The sequence below is a fragment of the Mercenaria mercenaria genome, chromosome 17, assembly GCF_021730395.1.
Source record: "Mercenaria mercenaria strain notata chromosome 17, MADL_Memer_1, whole genome shotgun sequence".
Lineage (NCBI taxonomy): Eukaryota > Metazoa > Mollusca > Bivalvia > Venerida > Veneridae > Mercenaria > Mercenaria mercenaria.
The window spans coordinates 25,253,087-25,275,225 of NC_069377.1; the positions used below are offsets into that span (position 1 = coordinate 25,253,087).

A 22,139-nucleotide genomic window follows, 5' to 3' on the forward strand; every position below is an offset into this window, starting at 1 on the left:
ACTTGCAGAAGGTCACTTTTTTTTTATCTATGTCAAGGTGATGCCTGCACCTAAAATAATATCTGAAGGTTGGGTACCACAGGTTCTTCTCAAACATTGCAATATGACATTGCATTGTGACTTTAAAAAAAAAATACAAAAAAACATTAAACAAACAATCAAACAAACTGTCTCACTGAACTCTCAACAAACTCTACCTCATGGACCACAACTGACCATAACCTTCAACTTAACACCTGCCATTAGATCAAATTATTCGCAATTAGGACTTACAGCGCCTACCAATTACACCAATTAGGCTCAGTGGTTACAAATTACCTGCCTATTCAGGTATGGTGTGTTCAGGTAAATGCTTAACAGTAACACTATCATTACTTCCAATTATACCTGCTTCATCAGCTCTGATGCTGATGTTACCATGTAATTACGTTGAATAACATGCCTTTTGCTTGACCACACAATGGTCAGTTTCTCAAAAATGAATAAGAAAATTCTCTACATCACCTGTGGCCTAGCATTTCTTTTCCCTAAACATTTGTATATCTTAAAAAGAACTTTAATTAAATGCAGAATATTAAAACTTCAAATATAATTTATTTGTAACAGAGAGAGACCAATTTTCATGACAAGACCAAATTTTCTAAAATATTTGATGGATCAACATACAGCTGCTTTCAATGACTGGTCAAGCCAGACATTGCAAAAATTGAAATAAGGTTCAGAGCCTGAAGCAATCCATTGTGTTTTTTCCACTTTGGAGAAAGACAGGTGTTGGAATTTTAACAAATGACAGATCCATTAGTGTAATGATTAAATTTGGGGGAATTTGAGTCACACCAACATAATAGAGGTATTTTTGTAAAACTGTTTAATTTGAGAAGAAAATGGTTCAAAAAGCACACAACCTTGTGTTTCAAATACTACTACGTGCCTATTATTACAGCTTTAGTGTGTGGGTTGTGTGTGTGTGTGGGGGGGGGGGGGGGGGGGAGGCAGCATTTTTTATCAAAATTAGGGGTAGAAGGAATAACTTTAAGAAGAGAAAAATTTCAGCCCAGGAAGTCTTTAAAATAAAATACTGAGCTCATTTGTACAATATATTCTGTCAAACCTGAAAAAATATTAGTAGGGTTAGTAGGGTTGTGCATTTGCAAGTGTCTTTCCTGTTCCATTTAATTTTTCAGTCGTATTACTATCTCAGGGGATAAGGTAAATTAACCTTTGTTTCTCTCAGATTTCTTCAACATGTGTACAATTATTTGATTTCATCTACAGACACTTAAATAACATAAACATTCCGTTTTACACCTCAAGGGTCACAGAAAAAAAAAATTCCTTAACTTTGGGAGACATCTTGTGAAACATATCAAAGATTGTATTTTTGCTACCAATTTTAACGATTAACTAAAAAAATGCAGCGGAAAATGGTAACTCCAGTCTTAGGGGAGTAAAAACAGGAACGGTTGTTTACAAAAGCAATTGAAGAGTTACAAACTGTTTATACAAGGTCTGTGAGACTGGCTAACAATGTTGATATGGATGTAATAATTAGAAAGTAACTTTCTGGCAGATGTTTTCACAGTGAGAAGATAATAAGTAATTTTTTTATGCTTTTAAAGCTGCTGTGTCATATAATACAAAAGTTGATTATTTGCAATGACTGATTAAAATTCAGTTGTTGTGTTTTGATTTTAATTTAGACTTGCACAATTTAGGTCATACGGTGACCTTCTGACTTTTGATGGTACAAGAACACCAGGTGCCCCCTACGGACATTATTTCAGGTGCAGGCAGGCACCCGGATAGAAACCTTCCATAAGCCAACTTGATGGCTTCCTCACATGAAAGTATTGACCACATCCAAAGCATGGTTTCAAACTCAAACAGCGGTCAGGGCGGGTGATCTGAAGTCAACTATCTTAACCGCCAGGCTGTGGACTGAAAATCCATCTGTTTGTAGAAAAATTTTCAAAATCACTTCAATAACCTGAACTTTATTGAAATTTTATGGGACTTTAATGGTTTATTTTACAGAAATTGAACAGGATTTTAATACTTTATTTTATTGAAACTTAATGGGATTTTAAAAACATTTTCATAGCAAACATGCGTCTTGGTATCATGTTTTTTTTTACAGAGTGAATGCAATTTTGAAATAAAACAAATTTTGTTGTCAAATCAGTATTTGCTAGTATTCTAACTACTGATAATTTCCCCACATGAATCAGTGGAGGATGAATGACTTGTCCTCTGTAACTATCGATATGTGTAACTTCCCCACAAGAATCAGTGGAAGATGAATTTCTTGTCCTCTGTGTAACTTCCTCACATAATTCCGTTGAGAATAAATGACTTGTCCTTTGTAACTATTGATACATGTAACTTCTTCACATGAATGAGTGGAAGATGAATGACTTGTCCTCTGTAACTACTGACAACTTCTGCACATGAATGAGCTGAGGATGAAAGACTATTTACCTGTAACTACAGTACTGACAACTTCCCCTCATGAATCAGTATGTCTTCTGCAAACATTTTGACTGGTACATTAGTAGTCATACACTCTTCCTAATGGGTTAATTGGTAGGTCTTGAACAAATAAAAGACATAAGTTTATATGATAACATTACAGTCGGACAAACACTTCTTTAGAACATAGAAACTGTAAGCAATCTGAATGGCCGCCTATTTCATGCCTTATACATGATGTTTTTGTTTTAAATTGCTGTGTGTACTGGTAAACAGATCAAATGATTTTTTTTTCAATAAGTAGACAGGTAACATAGTCACTTGTAATCATCAGAAGCCGAGATCACAGCTGCAAACAATTACAAGATGGCCATGACAGCCCAACGTGACTTGCCTGAACACATATAGATTCTTTTAACCAAACATGGTGTTATTTCAGCAACTTGTGCATTATCTAACACAGAGCTACATAATTATATTCTCTGTGTGTTTACATGAAACAAGAGACTGGTCTCTACAGTAACTGTGAGAAATAAATCTCTCTCTCTTTTTTTACTTTTTTTTTTAAACAGATTCAAGGGCAGTAACTCTGTTGTTACAAGAGCAATCATGTCCACTAAAGTACTTATAAAGAGTTCTTATGAATATATATATATATTCTGTGAACATCTCGTGAAGATTTCTGTATATTGCATAGGGTTCCAATATTTTGTTATCAGTATTGTTTGGTATATTTACAGGAACCCATTACTTTATGAACCTGTCACAAAACTTGCCCTGCGAGAAAATCTATCCCCTGTTCTTGATGTACGACATGGAGGGAAACCTCGGTGCCTTTGGATGGGTGTTCCAGGGGCGACCAAACAACTTGTACTCAAAGGGTGGCACTGGATGGTTTCATTTAATACCAGAAACGTACCCAGTAAGTATGGCTAAAAATTTCAACCTTCATACAACATCATGGGTGCAATCAAAAGTAACATAAACTTTCACAATTGCTAGTTATTAAGACTCTGCACTTTTTTGGCAACTGATCCAAATTTTTGGTCAGCAATCAATTCCACTGTTCTTTTCTTGACAAAGTGCAATTCTTGCAGTATATTTTGTGGCTTTTGGTGGTCATAAATGGAAGTTTTCATTTAATACTTGCCTCATGCATATGCCTATTCAATGGATGACAAATCCATAGACATATTATACTGATGACGTTTACTGCATGTTTTGTAGTGTAGTGAGCAACAAGAATAAATTCATAAAAGACATTATAACAGACATTTTTTAGTATCCTACGGGTATGTGTGTATGTGTAATAAATTCAATACATACACAATATGTATAGAAATCTATTACACATACTCACATATTTGAACAAATATGAAAATGCAACCTCTCTAATATCTCAGAACTGGAAACTGCTGACCTTAAGTCTGTATTGCAGTGACTTTTAAAACTTATCTGCAGTTTTAATTACAGGAGAAAACAATCAAGACTTTTTAGAGTATTACTAGTTTCAGTCTGTCTTCAATTGTTTTATATATCTGACAAAACCACTTCTTTGTCTTTCAGTTCCTTTATAAATCCAGTATGCTACCACCGTGTATGTTCTACGAAAAGTTTCAAGTCTTCGGAATACATATATATCTACAAGACCCAAAAAACCTATTGTGTACAATATCGAATGTTAAACAACGCAAGACAACAGAAAATCCGCAACATCACAACCCTGCACGACCACCTCCAACTTATATTACAGCTATAGAAGAGGAAAAGTATAAAAATATTAATTCTGAAAACTACGCTATAGAGGCTTTTGACTCAAATTCATCGTCTAGAAGTGTTAATTTAAACAAACACCTATTCACATTAGTTTTAGTATCAGTGTCTAACTTTATATGCTTAAAATACGTGATTCAAAGATAGGAATACTGTAGACTAATAAAAAGAGTTTGGAGATTATTTAAAGTGATAGGAGTGACTGAAGTTTTTGAGAAGGTACTGTATATTCATTGATACAGGATGTGGGTATAAAAATCCAACCACTTAAATTAATGCCATAAAAATTACTTATAGTGCCATTATTTGCCAGAGCTAATAAGAAGTGTTGTTTAAACACCACACTCTTATTTGTTAATAAAACAATACAGGCAGGGACCATAGGCTTCAGTGGAATGTACCTCAAAACAAAAACAATTCCTCAATGACTGGAGAAAGATTGTTAAAAGATTACATAATTATGGTGCTTACAATGATGAGGATAATAATTCCAGTGCTATGTCATTTAAGTTTATGACACAGGAAATTCTGTATGAAGATATGACCATGTAATAACTGTCCCGAGTATATTCTAGTCATATGAACTGTAATGTCAACCAAATTAAGGCTGACTTCACGTGAAAAGCTTGCTGAACTAAGGATGAACAATTTCACATTAGCTACAACCATGGTTTGAGAACATGGCACAGTTGGCCTATGGAGTATCAAATTTAAGTTAACAGCAACCATGGCTCAATACTATGGCACAGTTGACCTATAAATGATCAAATTTAAGTTAATGGTAACCATGGTTACAGACCATGGCATGTTTGACCTATGGATGATCGAACTTGCAATCATGGTTCGAGACTATGGTTTAACAAATGTTCAACCCTGTCCAGACCATAGCATAACGTGTGCAAGAAACAAAACAGAAAAATGTATACTAATATTTGTGAAATAAATGAGACATTCACTACAACATTGTGACGTTTGCTGTAAACGGTTGTATCTCCTTTATTTCATATGAGTCACAAGTTAAAAACCATCTTCTTAACTGACTTTTGTATTACTATAATAGTTCGGAGTATACAGACGATGTCAAGTATAAAAAGTGTACAGAAAGATGTTTCTGCATGCCTGTAAAACAGAATGTGTGCACCCTTTGTGTAGATAAGTGTCTTTTATTTTTGTTACCGCCACATTTGCACTTACGTGTGTATGTATAAAGTTCAAATTGTATGTGGATGAAGAATATAATTATAATGTATGTACTTTGATGAGAATAGTGTATGTGAAATGTATAACTGGGATATATGTGTACACAGTAAAGAGAATTATATGTGAGAGGAATACATGTTTATGTACATGTGTACAAAATAATGTTTGTAAAATTGAGAATATATGTGAATACATTTATGAGAATTATACATGAGATTATACATGAGAAGAATATATGTTGATCAACTGCCACTTCCACAAAATGTGATATCTAATCTTGTGCTACACAGTACATCTTTTTTATTATTTGTGTACCGACATGTGTTTCTTGAATAAAATATTTAAAACAGAGAATCTCAATTTTCCTTTACTGCAAGATCTAAGAGAGAGAATCCCTACAATATTTGTTTACAGCAAATGGTTTTTGTTACCTCCCTTGACACTGAAGTATCAAATATTTCCTTTAACCCTTATCATGCTGGACACGCTTGATTCTGCCTCTTTTGCGACCAGTGAAGATCATGATCAGCCTGCACATCCCTTCATCCTTTTATCAGTTAATGGTACGCTCCAAATTGAAAGATGGACAAGTTCATTATAGAAATTTAGCAGGGTAAGGGTTAAAAGGTAGTGATAATGTCCCAATTTTTTTTTTCAATTTTATCAGCAAACTTAAGATTTCCTTTCTGTAACAAAATCGATATCAAAATAACAGTTTTCAGAATTTTTATTTGAATTTTTGAAATAGAACATAATTTGTCACATCAGCACGAAGAGTGGATATGCAGCATTCACATAAAGAAGTACCTATCCACTTTTTTTGGCTGAGGTAATGAATTATGTTCTACACTCCTAAAAAGATGTGCTAAGGAAAACCCTGCCACTGTGTGAAGAAAAAAAGAACCCACAGTTTAAAAATTGCTCATGTGACTGATATTAAATAAGATAGGACTGCTTGCTCCCATAGAGTGACAACAATGTCTCATCAGTTATTGTAACAGACAAATGTTACGCAGCAACTTTCCAACATTTACATGATGTGTAAAACCTGATGTGAGGAAAACCCCTCATGCCCTGCCTGGCATTATTTGACATTTGGATCATCAACAGAACCCTTATTGACATTCCGTTAGATGGCGGGATAACTTTCGAACACAAAATAATTCTACACCCATTGCCAGATTTCGCACCTACAGCAGTGGGGGTACATGTAGGTGATTCGAAGTGTGCAACTCTAACCACTCAACCATAGAAGTGCCCTTAAATAATCCAGGTTTAATGAAATTCTTACCTTTTGTCTTGTGAGGCTGTTGTACAGCTTGAGCTTCGCTGGTTCCCTCTTCGGCTCAGGTGGGGACCAGGCAGGCTGTGACCTCTTCACCTTCCCTGAAACAAAAAACAGTTAACACACCTTATTACATACTCGTTTTTATTCCCCGTTAAGTTACACTGGTACCGGAAACGTCAATATTTTTCCATACACTGACGCCTGAATTTCCTATCGGGTGCGTGACGTAATTCAGTGTGTGTTGTTGCACTATTTTTTCCTGTTTAGTTCAGTATTGTCAATCGTATTCAGGCTATTGAACATATTTATGATATTTAAATAATATCTATACGTGTAGATGCGTATGTAATAAAAAGGTTATTATCTTTGCATCGGGAAATATGCACTCGTTCTTCAGTGGAAGAAACCATCTCTGCTGAACCATCTGAGGACATTGTCAGGATGCCACAAACCAAGTTTTGTGTAATTCAGAATAACAGTTTTGGAGGAGATGTATCAGTTAACTGTTGACAATGGCTGACTGATGATTATTCCCAACCATTAACCTATAATTCCAAGTAATAAAATCAACAGGAGGGCTATGGTGATCCTAGATCACTCACATGAGAGATATTGAAACCAGCACAACCAGCTAGCAGACGTGTGTCTTTTTACAAATTAAAAACTGAACAATCATCAATCAAGACAAACATTCTGACAAGTGACCTAGTTTTTTTCATGAGATGATCCAGTTTCATACTTTATCTAATTTTCATAAAGAACTGGAATGATGTCAACAATGTGTTACATGTGCCATCTGACAATGCTAGATAATAATACAAGGAGCTGCATTCAATAAACGCTTGATGCCCCCGGTGGCATCCTTGTCAATACAAAGCAACCTAAGTCCAAAACGAGGTCAAGGTCAAACTGTGGTCAGGTGATGTTTGAAGATGAGGACTGGCCACAGGTTACATCTGTATTAGTATCAATTCATTCTTGTAAGCGGTATTGATGCTAGACGAAACGGTCCCATTTGGTTAACCAAGAGATAGCCATATAAAGCAATCTAAGTCCAAAACAAAGTCAAGGTCACGGTCAAATTGAGGTCAGGAGATGTTTGAAGATGAGGAATGGTCACAGGTTACATCTGTATAAGTATCAATTCATTCTTGTAAGCGGTATTGATGCTAGATGAAAAGGTCCCATTTGGTTAACCAAGACAAGGCCCATATAAAGCAACCTAAGTCCAAAATGAGGTCAGGTTGATGTCTGAAGATGAGGAATGGTCACAGATTACATCTGCATTAGTATCAAGTCATTCTAGTAAGGGGTACTGATGCTAGACGGAACGATCCCATTTGGTTAACCTCGTACGGACGGACGAACAGGACAATCACTATATGCCTCCCGCATCAGTAGATGCCGGGGCCATAATTAAGTAGAAACTTGGCTAACTCGAGAAAAAATAATCAGACATAAAACTGCAAAGAATATGTGCATGTCCTCTTGATGTTCATGATGAATACCGGGTTGAAGTTTCATTTGAACATCACAGAAATTGTAAGAGGAGGTGAGTATACAAGGGACTAATGTAGTAATCCTTTGAAGTAAAAAACAGGAGCATAACTCAAGAAACAAGAGCTGTCTAATGACAGTGCACTTGACTATCTGAAGCCCTTGCATTTAATACTAGTTTCTAACACAAGCTTTACTAAATTAGCAATGTTTTCCTAATTGAAAAAGGAGTATAATTTTTCTTAAAAGTAAGCCAGAGTTATGAAATTTGCCAAGTGAGGTCATCCCATGATCAATGCAAAAAACGAGTTGAGAATCTGAAAACATTTAGTCAAGTAATTCTTGAGATACATGTTTACATGCAAAGACGTCATAAAATTTCTATGTTTAAAAAGGGGCATAATTTTAATGAAATAAAAGCTAGAGTTATGTAACTTGCCCTGTGAGGTCATCTCATGATACTGAAGATACGTCTGAAGTTGAAAAGCCAATGAGTTTCTGAAAACCCTGCTTACATGCAAAACTTTAACCTGTCTGTTGACAGGGCGCTCGACTATTCGCAAAATTGATGGAAGTATGGGGTCGAAATATTACCAAAGATTTTCAGACAAAAGAATAAAAATATGAGCCGTGCCATGAGAAAACCAACATAGTGGGTGTGCGACCAGCATGGATCCAGACCAGCCTGCGCATCCGCGCAGTCTGGTCAGGATCCATGCTGTTCGCTAACAGTTTCTCCAATTCCAATAGGCTTTAAAAGCGAACAGCATGGAGCCTGACCAGACTGCGCGGATGCGCAGGCTGGTCTGGATCCATGCTGGTCGCACACCCACTATGTTGGTTTTCTCATGGCACGGCTCATATATTAAAATGTACCTGTATTTGTGGATTTGGATAGGTGTGGCACTATATGGCAATGTGTGACCATGATGTTAAGTAAGTGTTCAAAGTTTTAAACTCAAGGCCATATATCAAACAGTTATGACATGAAATGGTATGCAAAACTTAACTAATTTCTATATCAACAGCCATAACTGACCTAAAGTCCTTGTCCTAGTTATGTACTCTTGCCTACATATGCAGACTATGGTGGTAAGCAAGTGGTCAAAGTTTCAAAGCCATATGGCAAATAGGTTTGGCAAAATATGGACTTGTATGAAAAACTTAACTGATTTCCAAGTCTAAAACGACCATAATTCAGCCAAAATAGTTGACAGAGTTATGTTCTCTTGTCTACAGATGGAAATCATGATGATAAACAAATGTTCATAGTTTCAAAGCCACAAGTCATGAAAAAATTAACCAAGATGTGATGCCAACACCGTGGTGAGTAAGATAGCTTTATTTATTTCTTCGAATAGTCAAGCTAAAAAAGGGGCATAAATTTAACAAAATAAAAGCTAGAGTTATGTAACTTGTCCTGGAAGGTCATCTTATGACACCAAAGACGTGTGTGAAGTTTGAAAGCATTTGGCCTGAGAAATCTGCTTACATGCAAACATCAACTTTTGTGACATAGACCCGAATGAAAGGGTGATAACAAAAGCTCTATTTGAAAAATTTCAGTCCAAAAAAACTACCATTAATTTTGTGCCTCTTATGTCTTTACCATTGTCGGCATAAAAATACTGACTTAGTTCCATGAACATAAGGTAGAAAATTTGGGATCTAGGGTACTAACAACACTGTTCTTATGATTTGACCTAGTGACCTGGTTTCTAACACCAAATTATCCAGTTCAGACCTAACCTATATTTTATAAAGACAAACATGATGATGAAACATCTTGACAAGGTTTCATGTATCATCAGGTTGAAAATGTGGCCTCTTGATTGTTGGCTAGGATTTTTTTTGTTTATTTGTTTTACCTACATTCTACTACCTAATTCATGTACTTCAGATCCAATCCATAAGATAATTGTGTTTCATGTACACACACTATAAACAACGAGATTCGTTACCTTGTTTTTTAATTACAGGCTTATCGAGAAACACTGCAGAGCACTTACACATTAGAATTTTTTTGACAGTCAAGTGGACAGAGTTAACGCTTCAGGAACAAGTTGACATGACATCGTGTATTCGCTTTGTTGTTGGTTGGAAGTTGATTTCAAAGTGAAGTATGGGGCATAGAAACTTCAAAGTGACTTCTTCGCTCAAGTCGCTCCCTTGCGTGACCCCTGAGATAATATTAGCGATCTTTTGACAATATTTTGTATGACAGGACTGTGCAAGGAATCAAGTTTTCATCCACAGCCCAGGCAATTCATTTACTGAAATTGGCCTTATTTGAAATAAATTTTGAAGTAATTTATAATAAAATCAAGAAGTAAGTTAAAACATAATTATGACTGATGCATAAGATCATGTTGAAGGAGGTTTAAGCCTGCACTTGTTAAAATTTATCGGCTTTTTACACAGATTGAAAATTTTCTAGGTGATCTTAAATTGGACGACCTGTTATTTTAAAATAAAGATGCGACAGTCTATATTAAAATCAATTTTAATGTTTTTTTGTATCATTTTTAAGCTTAAACACTAAATTAGTTAAATATGTACACATCACAATCATGATTATATTATTGAACAGTCAGAATCGTAACAGGATCATTTTTTTTAACTACGAGCTGATTAAACCCACAGGCGTGAAAAATCAAATAAATGTCGTAAGTAAGGAAGTTATTGTTTTTTCCAGTATTTCGTTCCGACCTACTGACCTATATTTTTTTAAGCCTGTGACCAGAAACAAGACTATTTTTTTAGGCCTCATACAAACTTTAACCAAGGTGTGACATCGACGCCAAGGTGAGTAGAATAGCTTGACTATTCTTTAAATAGTCAAGCTAAAAGTAAGTTCTAGTTATGACTTAAAGATGATAAAATATTAAATATAACTATTACATAAAAAAAGGAGCATCACAATGCAGAGCAATATGTGCCCAAAGGTATGATTGTATATGATTGGTTGCTTCGCCTATCTCGTAAGACGCACATGGCTTATTCTGGCAATGCAAAAAACGAATGCCTAGCCTGTAGTCCAACTAATTGTACACAAGTCACGATATTGTGATAATTTTTGGTCAATATCTCTCCATGCACAACATAGGAAAGATCTTTTCAGTGGCAAACCTTCCGCGTTGATTCTATGCTGTGATTTTAAATCGCATTTTATCTATTAAAAAACAAAAATATTAGTGAAAGTTTAAGATACCTCTAGGATACCTGTAGGATGATTTTGGGCTCTGTAGTAAAGACTACGACCTTTTTAAGCCTCTCTTCTTGCAGACTTTACCTTGAAAGAATATCTGTTTTTTTCCTTCCATTCAATTGATGTTTATATGAATAAACGTTAAAAGACGAGTTTGTCACTGATTTAAACAACGCACCCTAAAGTTTACACACATTTTACAGGGCTCCGTTTCATGTCACATGATTGATAACAGTAACAAGAGTGTAATGGCTGACATGTAATACAGTGCAGTATAACCACAGGCGTTGAACTGTTGCATGACGTAATTGGTTTCTCATGAAAGACTGTGCGAGATGTTGCGGTTTGATACTGGTTAATTAACCAAATGGGGTTTCGCCATAACTTAATGGACGCCACCATCAGAAAATAAAAACAGCGTCAGTTAAGTTATGGTAGCCAGAACTATGCACCGTAATGCCAATTTATCTGGACTACCTAGCCTGATGTTTGTCATTTTTGGAGAAACGGCATACGCCCTGAAACCAACTGGCTCATTGACATAACCTGATAATACCGGTAGTGCCGGAAAGTCAAAAGAATGCCAGCGTCAAATTAGCGTTTTCTGCAACAGGGTTTTCCCTGACGCACAAATCCTGCGTCATAGTTGCACTTTTCTGAGAAATGACCCGTAAAAATTAATTCTGTGCATCACAGTGGACGCAATTTCTTGAAAATATAAATCAGGCTATATAAATTTGTTTACAAAGAGCGATTTTCTGAAAATGTACTTTCAGTTTCATAATTATAAATATGCATGACTGTGTCACCGATTTTCTATATTTGCGTCTATTCTCATTTCACAAATTTAATACCCAGTCCGATACTTTGATTGATTAACACTTTGTAACAGTTGTTTTTATCGCTGCCCGCTGCTTGTACCAGTAGCACCAGTCTGCTGTTCGCTCAAAATTAAAATGGCTCAAAAGCAAAGCAAACTGACGATGTTTATGACGTTGTCGGCAGCAAGTACAGTAAGACCCAGCAGTTCAAATCACCTGTTTCTACTAGGATCACTGCCGCAAATGTAAAACCAATTTGCCCAACACTCAGTCAACGTCACCAAACACTGAAACAGACACAAATTTGCCGATGCCGGTGGTGTATTCTGAGAAAAGTAAGAATAATTTACCTGTAGTCTCTGCCATTTCAGTTAAATTATTTTAAGTCCTACTCGTAAACAGCAGTATATCCCTTGACGTCTCAGAAATCACTGTTTACAGTGCAAAAATCCAACTCACCAATGACGAAATATTGTGAAAGTTATTCAGAGTAACGTCCCTTTACTATTGCCGGTGTTTATTCACATGATAAACTGTGAATTTAGAATACAGAGGCAAAAATTGTCTAAATATTTAGATGGATGCTCTTAAGATTGAACACCACTAAATCAAATTAATATATACTTTTTTAATTTATATACCCTATGTATCTAGAACCTATTTATTTGATATCGTTATTTCGACGTTTTTCTACGATATCACATTTTTAGAGACTTCTGTTGCCATCAAGAATCATCTCTACTAAAGAAAAGGAAAAGTAAAAAGGGGTGTTAACTCGATTTGCATGATTTGGTAGTGATTAACCTTGACAGCCTAAAAGCTGACAGAAATAAGCAAACTTCCAAAAGCAATAGATTGTGTGGATCTAAATGTCTTGTTAATCTCCACCGGTCTACCGGTCTCCCATATGGACGACTCCTCTAGATGAATCAATTTAGTAACTAAAAATTTTGCAAATGAAACTAGAAATCCCATTTTATCTATCTTTTAATACTAGCTCACACCTCTTACGGGTACTATGGACAGGGAGCGCGTCATCTGTTAGTGAAGATTAACGGAGAATTCATACCTTTTTAAAGAAATAACCTTGTTTAAAATTGCCATTAAGCATTATCTAAAACATGCTGATGAAATTCTTTTTATTAACTTACTTATTAACTCTTTCTTAAATCAGTTTCAGAAGGGACTATTCGTCCAAAGCAGTTTGATTTTTAAACCATTTAGAAGAAACTGTATCAAATCATTGTCGGATTACGAAAAACACGATATGTAGTTATTTATTATGAAATAATTTGCAACATTTTTTAATTGTTTAAAATGAAACCAATTATAACTGCCGCAAGAAGGAATACAAATACACATGTATTTATTTCTTCAAGACTGATGCTATGTAATACTACAAAAATCAGTCATTTCGACACCTTTTATTTAGGTCTTTGTTATGATTTTTTTACCCTTCAAAACCTGCTAAGCTATCACCAGCATGGCTTTCAAACTAAACATAGATAAGAAACTCTTTTACAAACTTGAAAATGGTACAAAATGGATAAACCTGAAGAACTTTGAGTTCACGTTCACAGTAGATTAAATGATTCTCAAAGCACCGCATTTGGAGAGTTGACGTAGATGGCTTAACTCCAGATATACTACCTGTCTAAGCTGGGCCGATTTCCATAAGGCATTGTCCTTGGCCCTTGTCTCTTCCTCCCCTACATAAACGGCCTTCATGATTCAATAAAAAGTAATCACTTAAATAGGTGTTGATATCCGTATGTGTGCAAGGGAACTGTATTTTCGCCGGAACTTGTAAAACGTCTGATCATGGAATCTAGTCAAAACAGCAGCGGAACGAAATGACGCATAGAGAAACATATGTTGACAGTATGAGATTGCGTCTAAATGAATGCCTATTTCATGCGGGATATGTCATGCGATAATCAGGACGGACACAACTTTACGAAAATGCTGCTGCGGATGTGTAACAATTTAGTTCTATTTAATTTTCTCTTAGAATACTTCAAGCTTATAATTGTTTTGTGTCTGACATATTTACTTTATACGCAGACGATGTGATCTTTTGTTGGCTAATAACTTTAACAAAGGACGTTATAAGCCAAGAGTTTTACAACCGACCATGGGGATAAAGAGCAGATACAGTCTCAAACGAAACTGCCACATAAATGTGCGTGCATATTTATATCTTCCGAACAGCAAAATTACATGGAAAAGAATCAGATAGCTGGTAACATTGTTAATTAGCTCGAACAATTGCTTGAGCCGGTTCATAGGAGGTAATGAAATGAGCAGCACCCCTCACGGCCTGTCGCACCGGCTTAAGCCAAACTCTTCTATACATAAACATTAAATGGACTCGATCCGAGATCCAAATAGGACAAATTCATACAATTCATTACGTGCAAGTTTATAAATGCTTTTAAAACAAGGTCAAGAAAGATAAGAAAGAACTCTGTCTGATGTAATACAGCAAATGTTAAAACTATAGTATCTAATAAAGCAATTTTGTGAAGAGTGGATTATGTATATTCCGGAAGTGTTGTTTATATTTACATTTTATATATGCTCTTGTTATGGTGGAGAAGAGGAGAAGAGATTGATCCTACACAGCGGTGATGACATAGCCCAAGAGTTCCAGAAATTACGACAAGAATTGCAGTCTCTACAGATGAATCACACTCGGGAAATACAATTGCTTATGACAAATTACACGCAAGAAGTAGAGTCGCTCAAGAAGAATTACACCCAAACAATAGAATCGCTCAAGAGGAATCACACGCAAGAAATACAAGCACTCATGTCTACACAAACGGCTGAAATAGATTCAGTTAAAGCTACACAAAAACGTGAAATACAGGCGCTAAACGACACGCAATCACAAAAGATAAAGAGCTTGAAAAATGAACTGACAACACTTAAACAAGGCAAGCAATCTTGTAAAATTTTGATGCTGTCTGGTCATTCAGGACTGTCACTGATAACTGGGCCTTAATATACTTATGAATAATAGAAGAATGGTTTACTAAATGTTTTAACTGCGCTCTTGTCACACAGAGAAATTATTTTTCTACGGTCGAATATCCTCCATACAAGTATCGGTTTTTGTTTGCCGATCATAAGCGAGTCCAGATGTAAAACTGAACGTCTCAATAGACACCGAGACGAGTAATGTTATGTAGACAGTCTTAAAAGAGTTAGATAAAATCATTATGGTAAGTTACCTAGTTAAGGAACTCTTAAAAAGAAGGTTTGCAGACTGGTGCAACAAGTGTTGTTTAGGGGAGAATAAGAGAACACGAAAGGCTATACCCATACCATGGGAGAAGATGAAATATGTTGAGATAATCTGGCGGACACAAGGCGTCAGTACGATTTGTGATTTGTACAACACTTGGGGATATCGGAAATCATTTGTATCCATTGGAAGCCGCATTCGCTAGACCACCTCATGAGTGTTTGTTTAACTGAGAGTAATGCGACTACCTTGATACCTTTCAGAAAGGCCGTGGCGTCTATGGCCGTGAGGTTCGAAAGCCCGTTTGGGGTGTAGCTAGAATTCTTTCATGTCTGGAAGCCATCCAGCTGGCTTACAGAATGATCGGGGGTTCTGCTCAGGTGTCCGCTCCTTTCTGATATAATGCCCGTATGTGCACATGGCCACTTCCTCTACAATCAAAGGCGGAAAAGTCGCCAAAATGACCTGAATTGTATCGGTGAATGACTTAAAAGTTTTTTGTTAGTTTATTCATTTTATAGTCTACATGCTTGAGTATTTCAACCTATGTAATCTGCAGTGCTGATGCTTACGTGTTTTGAACCACTTATAAAATATTCAAATAACTCTCTTTTACAAGTAAACGTTATGTATTACTATTTCAGACCAAGGATCAACATACATCAGATGGGGTAAAACGACTTGCGGTGGAAATGGAACACATATTGTTTACACGGGTAAAAATTACTGAATATATCAAAACTCGCAACATGCCTTGAATACGCAAGTAACTACACTGGGATATTTCTGCAATGTGCATGTTATGAAAAGTGAATATTAAAAATAAGTTGTTATCCATGTTGAAATTCTATGTGTAAACCACTCCTGTAAATTTCCCAGATTGACAAATCCCCTCCTGCTAACTTTCAAAGTAGACAAAACCTCTCCCGTGATTTTGAACAGGTTGGGCACGTCTCTCTCCCATCACAGACACACTTTGCTGTAGAAGGGCTACCGTAGATTGGGCTTTGTCCTACCTGCTCCAAACAACGTGAGAGCTTTTGTTCGCTTATTTAGGGGAAGGGGTTTTGTCCGCTTTGTCAAAAATCAACGAGAGGGGTTTTATTCGACTACCATAGTTTTAGGTTCAGTGATTGCAGTAATAATAATTATACTAAGTACATTTGAAAACACACATTGCAGGTTTTCTCATATACTGATAAAGTTATTGAACAGCTGTTTATTAATTATACATTCATTTTGTCCATTGATAAAACAGTCCGTGTTTTCGCTTCCATAAAGTAATATGTTTTGCCATCGCCAATCAAATGATTTGTTTCTTTTTTGAATAAAGGGTTTACATCTGGATCTCCTTATGATAAGGAAGGTGGTGCTGCAAAATACATCTGTCTTCCGAAAAATCCTACAAGGGCAAAGTACGTTGACGGTATACAAAACATTGGTGGATATATGACCGGAACAGAATTTGATATATACCTAAACATATTTAACCCGTTTCCTCGAAACATGCAAGATCAGGATGCGCCATGCGTTCTGTGCCGCAGCCCAAAACCAACTACAGTTATGGTTCCTGGAAGGACAAACTGCTATCCTGGTTAGACAATGGAATACACCGGATATCTAATGACGGACCATTTGAACCACAATTCTGCGAGTGACTATGCTTGTGTCGATGTTAATCCAGAAGCTGTGTACCATGGTGAAGCAAACCAAAATGGCAAACTATTTTACTTTACGGAAGTGAAGTGCGGATCTCTGCCATGCCAGGAGTACCCGAATGGTCGTGAACTTGCTTGTGTTGTTTGTTCGAAATAAAGAGTATTACAAGTTAAAGCATAGCAAAAGTTCCTTCTAGGGCACATCTATATAAATATATAATGATCATCTTGTAAAATTTTGGTTGCAATGTCTGTTTTATACTGCCAAAAATGTCAAGTAAGTATTTACGCTAGTTATTTAACATAAATTGTTAAATCCAACAACAAATTAAATCTGTTACCACTTTTAGTAGAGTAAATACGGCAATAAGACATTGACCCGGTCAATCTATTACGATTCGATGCGTGAATCTGAACATTGCGCATAATTAGAGGGTCGCAATGGGGTTTGTTTACACATATTAACTATGCATTTGAAGGTGACGATAATGTTTAGTTGTTTACATGTAAATTTGCTGATATATGTTTATCTGGTCGACTGAATGTACATATGTTATGTTCTTCAAAAATGGAGAAAATAAAAGAATCAATCAATCATCCTCGGGTTTAGTAATATGTATTCCACGGAACGCGTTTAGTCAGAGAGTATTCCACGGAACGCGTTTAGTCAGAGAGTCGCCTCAATTAGGAAAGAAATAGTTTAACGTCAGAGGTTATTTCTAAGGTCACGGAGTTTAATTGGCCAGCTTGTAATGACAACAGCTTTCGATATCAGTAGCTCAGTTAAGTGTGACTTACCAAATTAAGATTTTCCTTCTCAAATGAAGGAACAATTACTTTGCCATAATCAAGAGTATTATACATACATGCGGTTATAGTCATACATTCATTTAAATACCATGCATTTGTGTAAGTAACATTTTTTGGTCTAGTTAAAAGATAATTAAGAAAAGTACAAATGCCATTGTTACGAACAGATAGATATATAGGTAGGTAGGTAATAAAACAATTCAGTTTAGCGGGTAGGTAGGTAGGTAGGTAGGTAGATTTTGGCATCAAATATATAACGTGGGTATTAGAACATGGTACAAATTGACACAAAGACATACCGTAACGTCAGATCTTAGGGCTAATTAGCGTAATATAACAAAATTTAAAAAAAAAAAAAAAAAAAGTTTATGAATTTAAAGTGGTGCGAAACATTGTGTGTTGTTTTTTAGTGTAATAAGGCACGGGTCACCAAAGACTAAAGTTACTCTTCCTTTTCTATCTTTTTTATTGTACGAGGCAGTTAGCAACGCTCAGCAACATCCACAGAATAACTTCATGCAGAAAACAATTGGTCGGCAACGTCGGCATATTTGATTCCTACTGAACACTTATGGGGACCATCTTAAGGTAGTTCTGCTTTGACAAAAGTCATGTTGAATAGTTTGGAGTGATTAATTCTATGAGCAACTTCTTTATGTCAATGGCTTATTTGTGTTATTATGTACAAACAAGTAAGAATCAAGAACGTTGCAATATAGCCCAGTACACAACGCATTGTGACAAGCGACTTGCTATAGCAACGTACCATCGTTTTCTTAAACATTTTATCCCATTAACATCTATAGATTAATCATAGAAAGCGTGAGCAGATATCAAGCTGACATTATTTTTAAATGTATATCAATGAGTTGTTTAGATAAATATGAAAGTATTTTTCTTATCCCACGGCAGTTCCGACGGGAAAAATTGCTTTACTGTTTGTTTGCCTTTAAAGTATAGCCACAAAATCAGAAAAAAAATCGTTCAAAAAGATTTATTTAGCATAACAAACTTATATAAAAAAATTTATTTCGATAGAAAATATGAATAAAGAAACGCTCAGAATTAAATAAACGGCATCTGTTCTTTCAACGATGCGTCATATAGGATAAAAGCATCCTTTTTCCATAGCGTGGATATCCCTGTTTTTCATTAATCTTAGATTTTGTAGAATATTCGATAGAGGTGGTATTTTAGTTAAATGATACAAGAAATAATTCAAGACTTTGTCTAAACATATATGAAACCTTTATAGTGTTCCCGCCGAAGGATTCGTTAGGACAAACTACGACACTTTAAATTAAACTTTTTTTTGAAAATGTGCTTACGTGTATTTGTAAATGCATAAGCAGTAGTGTCGGATTTTACTTTAGAACTCCATTTTTCATATTACCATTAACCTGATGGAACAGGCTTTTTACCCTTAAGACTATAGTTACGCCCGGGTCAGCGTCAAAGGTCCGGTGATATTCCAAAACTCTTTTAGACAGCCTCCAAGTGGTCACCGAATAAAAGGACTACTAGTATCTAAGAGAAGTTCAACGACACAATTTAGAAATCCTGGATGGTCCTTGGGTTGAATCAGGTCGGACCCAGCACCCTATTATATATATCAGATTTAGTTATCTTACTTGACCCCTCCCCATGTCCTATCTCAGAGGGTGATAAGTGAAACGTGTACAGCTATAGCTGGTATAGGTTACCTACCATATTTCCATGTATGGCCTCTGGAGTTTGATATCGCTGGTTCTCTTTCATTCTTGCTCACAGTTTTGTTGACTTTGTGTATTTTCGTTAAACGCAAAAAGGCATTTTCGCGGCATTGCGTTGTGTGTGTTTTTGTTTCTTCTGAAAATAGCGACGTTATGAATAAAATATCACAAAAAATAACTTGAATCGCTCGAAACATGAGGAGTTACTACCATTCTTCATTATTATCTTAATTCATGAAAAAATATTATCACCTTGCTTTAAAATATAAATCTAAAAACAATTCTCCATCAGCTTGAATATCAAACTTTAAAGATCACAAAGCAGTAATTTGTTCACACCTGAGAAAAACTGTTGCCGTAACGTAAATTTGTTTAGTTACTTTCCTTATTTCCTACTGGGCCCCGATTTCATCGCCTCCTCTCTATTTTACTATGCGTGAGGCTAGGTACCCACCGTATACTGGTTTGGGCTTTCAAATGGTAATTTTGCAACCGGCAGCAACGTCAATGACGATGGATTTCAGATATCGCTTGAATGTTTCGGTGACAAGTTAGAAGGACAAACAGATAAGGTATCTATTATCTATATAGAACAAGTGAATTAGTGCAAAAACACACATTGCTGGCAACTCAAATAGTTTTAATAGCTGGTGCTTAGCAGCTTTCTATAATGTTCTTTGCGGAAGTTATAATTGTGCTGGTAGCGTTTCATGGTGTAAATTGTGAAGAACAAAAGCGACTTGTTTTTCACAGCAGCGAAGACATTGCGTTGGAGTTCCAGACATTACGCCAGGAAATAGAAGCTCTTAAAGTAAATCACACAAACGACATACAAATGCTCCAGAGTTCACACGCACAAGAAATACAAATGCTCCAGAGTTCACACGCATAAGCAATACAGTCGCTCAATAGTACACAAGCACAAGAAGTGCAAGCACTCAAGTCTACGCAAGCGCAAGAATTAGCAGCCCTAAAAACAGAATTTTCAGTATTAAAGAATGGTAAGTGAAGTAGTAGCTTCTATTAAAAAGAGACTAATCGTTTGTGAAAGGATTTGCATTGCTTAAAGGGTGACTGATACGAAAGGCTATCATTTCGCGAGGTAGGATTAGTTCAACCTCTGGAAGATAACGATGTGAAATAAGGCACTGCCTAAATCGAAAATCGACCTGCCTTCAACTTATCTGAATTAAAATCGTAAATGGATCCTTTATGAATAATGTTCTTTTAAGTAATTTACTTGAATGTAGAAAATGTGTAATGTCTTTTTGTACATTTATAATTTATTCTTAATTATCTTACTTACGACAGTCTTGGCAAATGTCAAGAACTTCTGAATATGTTTATTCCAGTACTTCTACAATATTTTACCTGTCATAGATCAGATGTCATAATCAATCTTCATCTTCGAAATATTTCATAATCTATAAATGTAATTGCACGGCCGCTAAATATTTGCATGACCCTCGCGAAAAATGGGGAATAGCTAGATAGTTTGCCACTTTACTCGTTTGTTTTCATTTTGTTGATGCGGTTCACCTGCCAACACTGGGTTTTTCGAACGTAAAACCAGATTTTTGGAATACTAACCTATATTTTCGAAGGGAGTAAACCGTAGTTTACCCTCGTGAACCCAGGTTTACGTCCAGTAAACGAGGTTTCTCGATTGAACTATGAATTTCGGTCGTTATCCTAAGATCAGGTGCGTGAATCTGTGTTTACGGGCGTAAACCTGGGTCCACGAATAAAAACCATAGTTTACGAACGTGAACGTAGGGTAAAGTAAACTACCGTAAATGAGCTCATTTAAACATAGTCAAGTGTACATAGGAACGGAAATCATAGATTTTGAAAAGTAACGTGTATTCCATATATAACAGTTTCGTGAAACTTAATTTGTGTTTTAAGTAGTTCATTGTATTACGCGAAACCTGGTCCACGAATAAAACCTAGTTTACGAACGTGAACTATGTAACGACCGTGAACTTGGGTTTACGACCGTGAACATGGGTCTCGATCTTAAACATAGGTTCAAGCTCGTAAACATAGGATAACGGCCAAAAATCATAGCATTGTTTGAGAAACGTAAGTTCACGTTCGTTAACTATGGTTCGCGGTATGCCAATTATCCAATAATTACTTTCTTGGTCGAAAAAATAGGATTATTGAATACAAACCTATTTTGTTTTAGCGAAAACAAATGATAATGTGGATAAACCACAGTTTACGTTTATGGCACGCCAATTGTCCAATCATTACGCGAACCAGGTTCACGGTCGAAAAACTAGGAATAACGATCATTAAACTAGGTTTTTCGAACATAAAACCGGTAGTTTTGGAATACTTATCTACATTTTCGAGCGAAAACATAAGATAACGGTGGTAAACCGTTGTTTACGCTCATGAACCCAGGTTTACGTTCGGTAAACGAGGTTTCCCGATTGAATTATGAA

At 36.0% G+C, this 22,139-nt stretch overlaps 3 protein-coding genes across 4 annotated transcripts in view; 2 read left to right on the forward strand and 1 right to left on the reverse strand.

Moving 5' to 3' along the window:
- Positions 1 to 5,796, forward strand: part of LOC123537501 (uncharacterized) — a 90,052-nt gene extending 84,256 nt beyond the window's left edge. For both annotated transcript variants that reach the window (XM_045321234.2, XM_053529288.1), the window contains exons 6-7: positions 3,210 to 3,391; positions 4,036 to 5,796. In XM_045321234.2, the coding sequence (XP_045177169.2) occupies positions 3,210 to 3,391; positions 4,036 to 4,389 (536 nt within the window). In that variant the 3' untranslated portion in view covers positions 4,390 to 5,796. The remainder of the gene's footprint in view (positions 1 to 3,209; positions 3,392 to 4,035) is intronic.
- LOC123537502 (cysteine--tRNA ligase, cytoplasmic-like) overlaps positions 1 to 12,764 on the reverse strand; it is a 141,693-nt gene extending 128,929 nt beyond the window's left edge. Inside the window, exons 1-2 of the mRNA XM_053529287.1 lie at positions 12,607 to 12,764; positions 6,734 to 6,828 (exon numbers count right to left, since the gene is read on the reverse strand). Coding sequence (XP_053385262.1) covers positions 6,734 to 6,828; positions 12,607 to 12,622 — 111 coding nt within the window. The 5' untranslated portion in view covers positions 12,623 to 12,764. The remainder of the gene's footprint in view (positions 1 to 6,733; positions 6,829 to 12,606) is intronic.
- A 1,047-nt stretch (positions 12,765 to 13,811) lies between these two features.
- On the forward strand, positions 13,812 to 17,754 carry LOC128550163 (uncharacterized). The gene is made up of 3 exons (XM_053528620.1): positions 13,812 to 15,195; positions 16,151 to 16,222; positions 16,840 to 17,754. The coding sequence occupies exons 1-3, from the start codon at positions 14,793 to 14,795 to the stop codon at positions 17,103 to 17,105; spliced, it is 741 nt and encodes a 246-aa protein (XP_053384595.1). The 5' UTR covers positions 13,812 to 14,792; the 3' UTR covers positions 17,106 to 17,754.
- The last annotated feature ends 4,385 nt before the right edge of the window (positions 17,755 to 22,139 follow it).

Excerpts from the sequence above, each read along its gene's own strand:
- LOC128550163 (XM_053528620.1), top strand. The coding sequence starts at position 14,793 with ATGTATATTCCGGAAGTGTTGTTTATATTTACATTTTATATATGCTCT. Across the intron at positions 15,196-16,150 it reads ACTGACAACACTTAAACAAG|ACCAAGGATCAACATACATC; the intron begins GCAAGCAATCTT and ends TTACTATTTCAG. Across the intron at positions 16,223-16,839 it reads AACACATATTGTTTACACGG|GGTTTACATCTGGATCTCCT; the intron begins GTAAAAATTACT and ends TTTTGAATAAAG.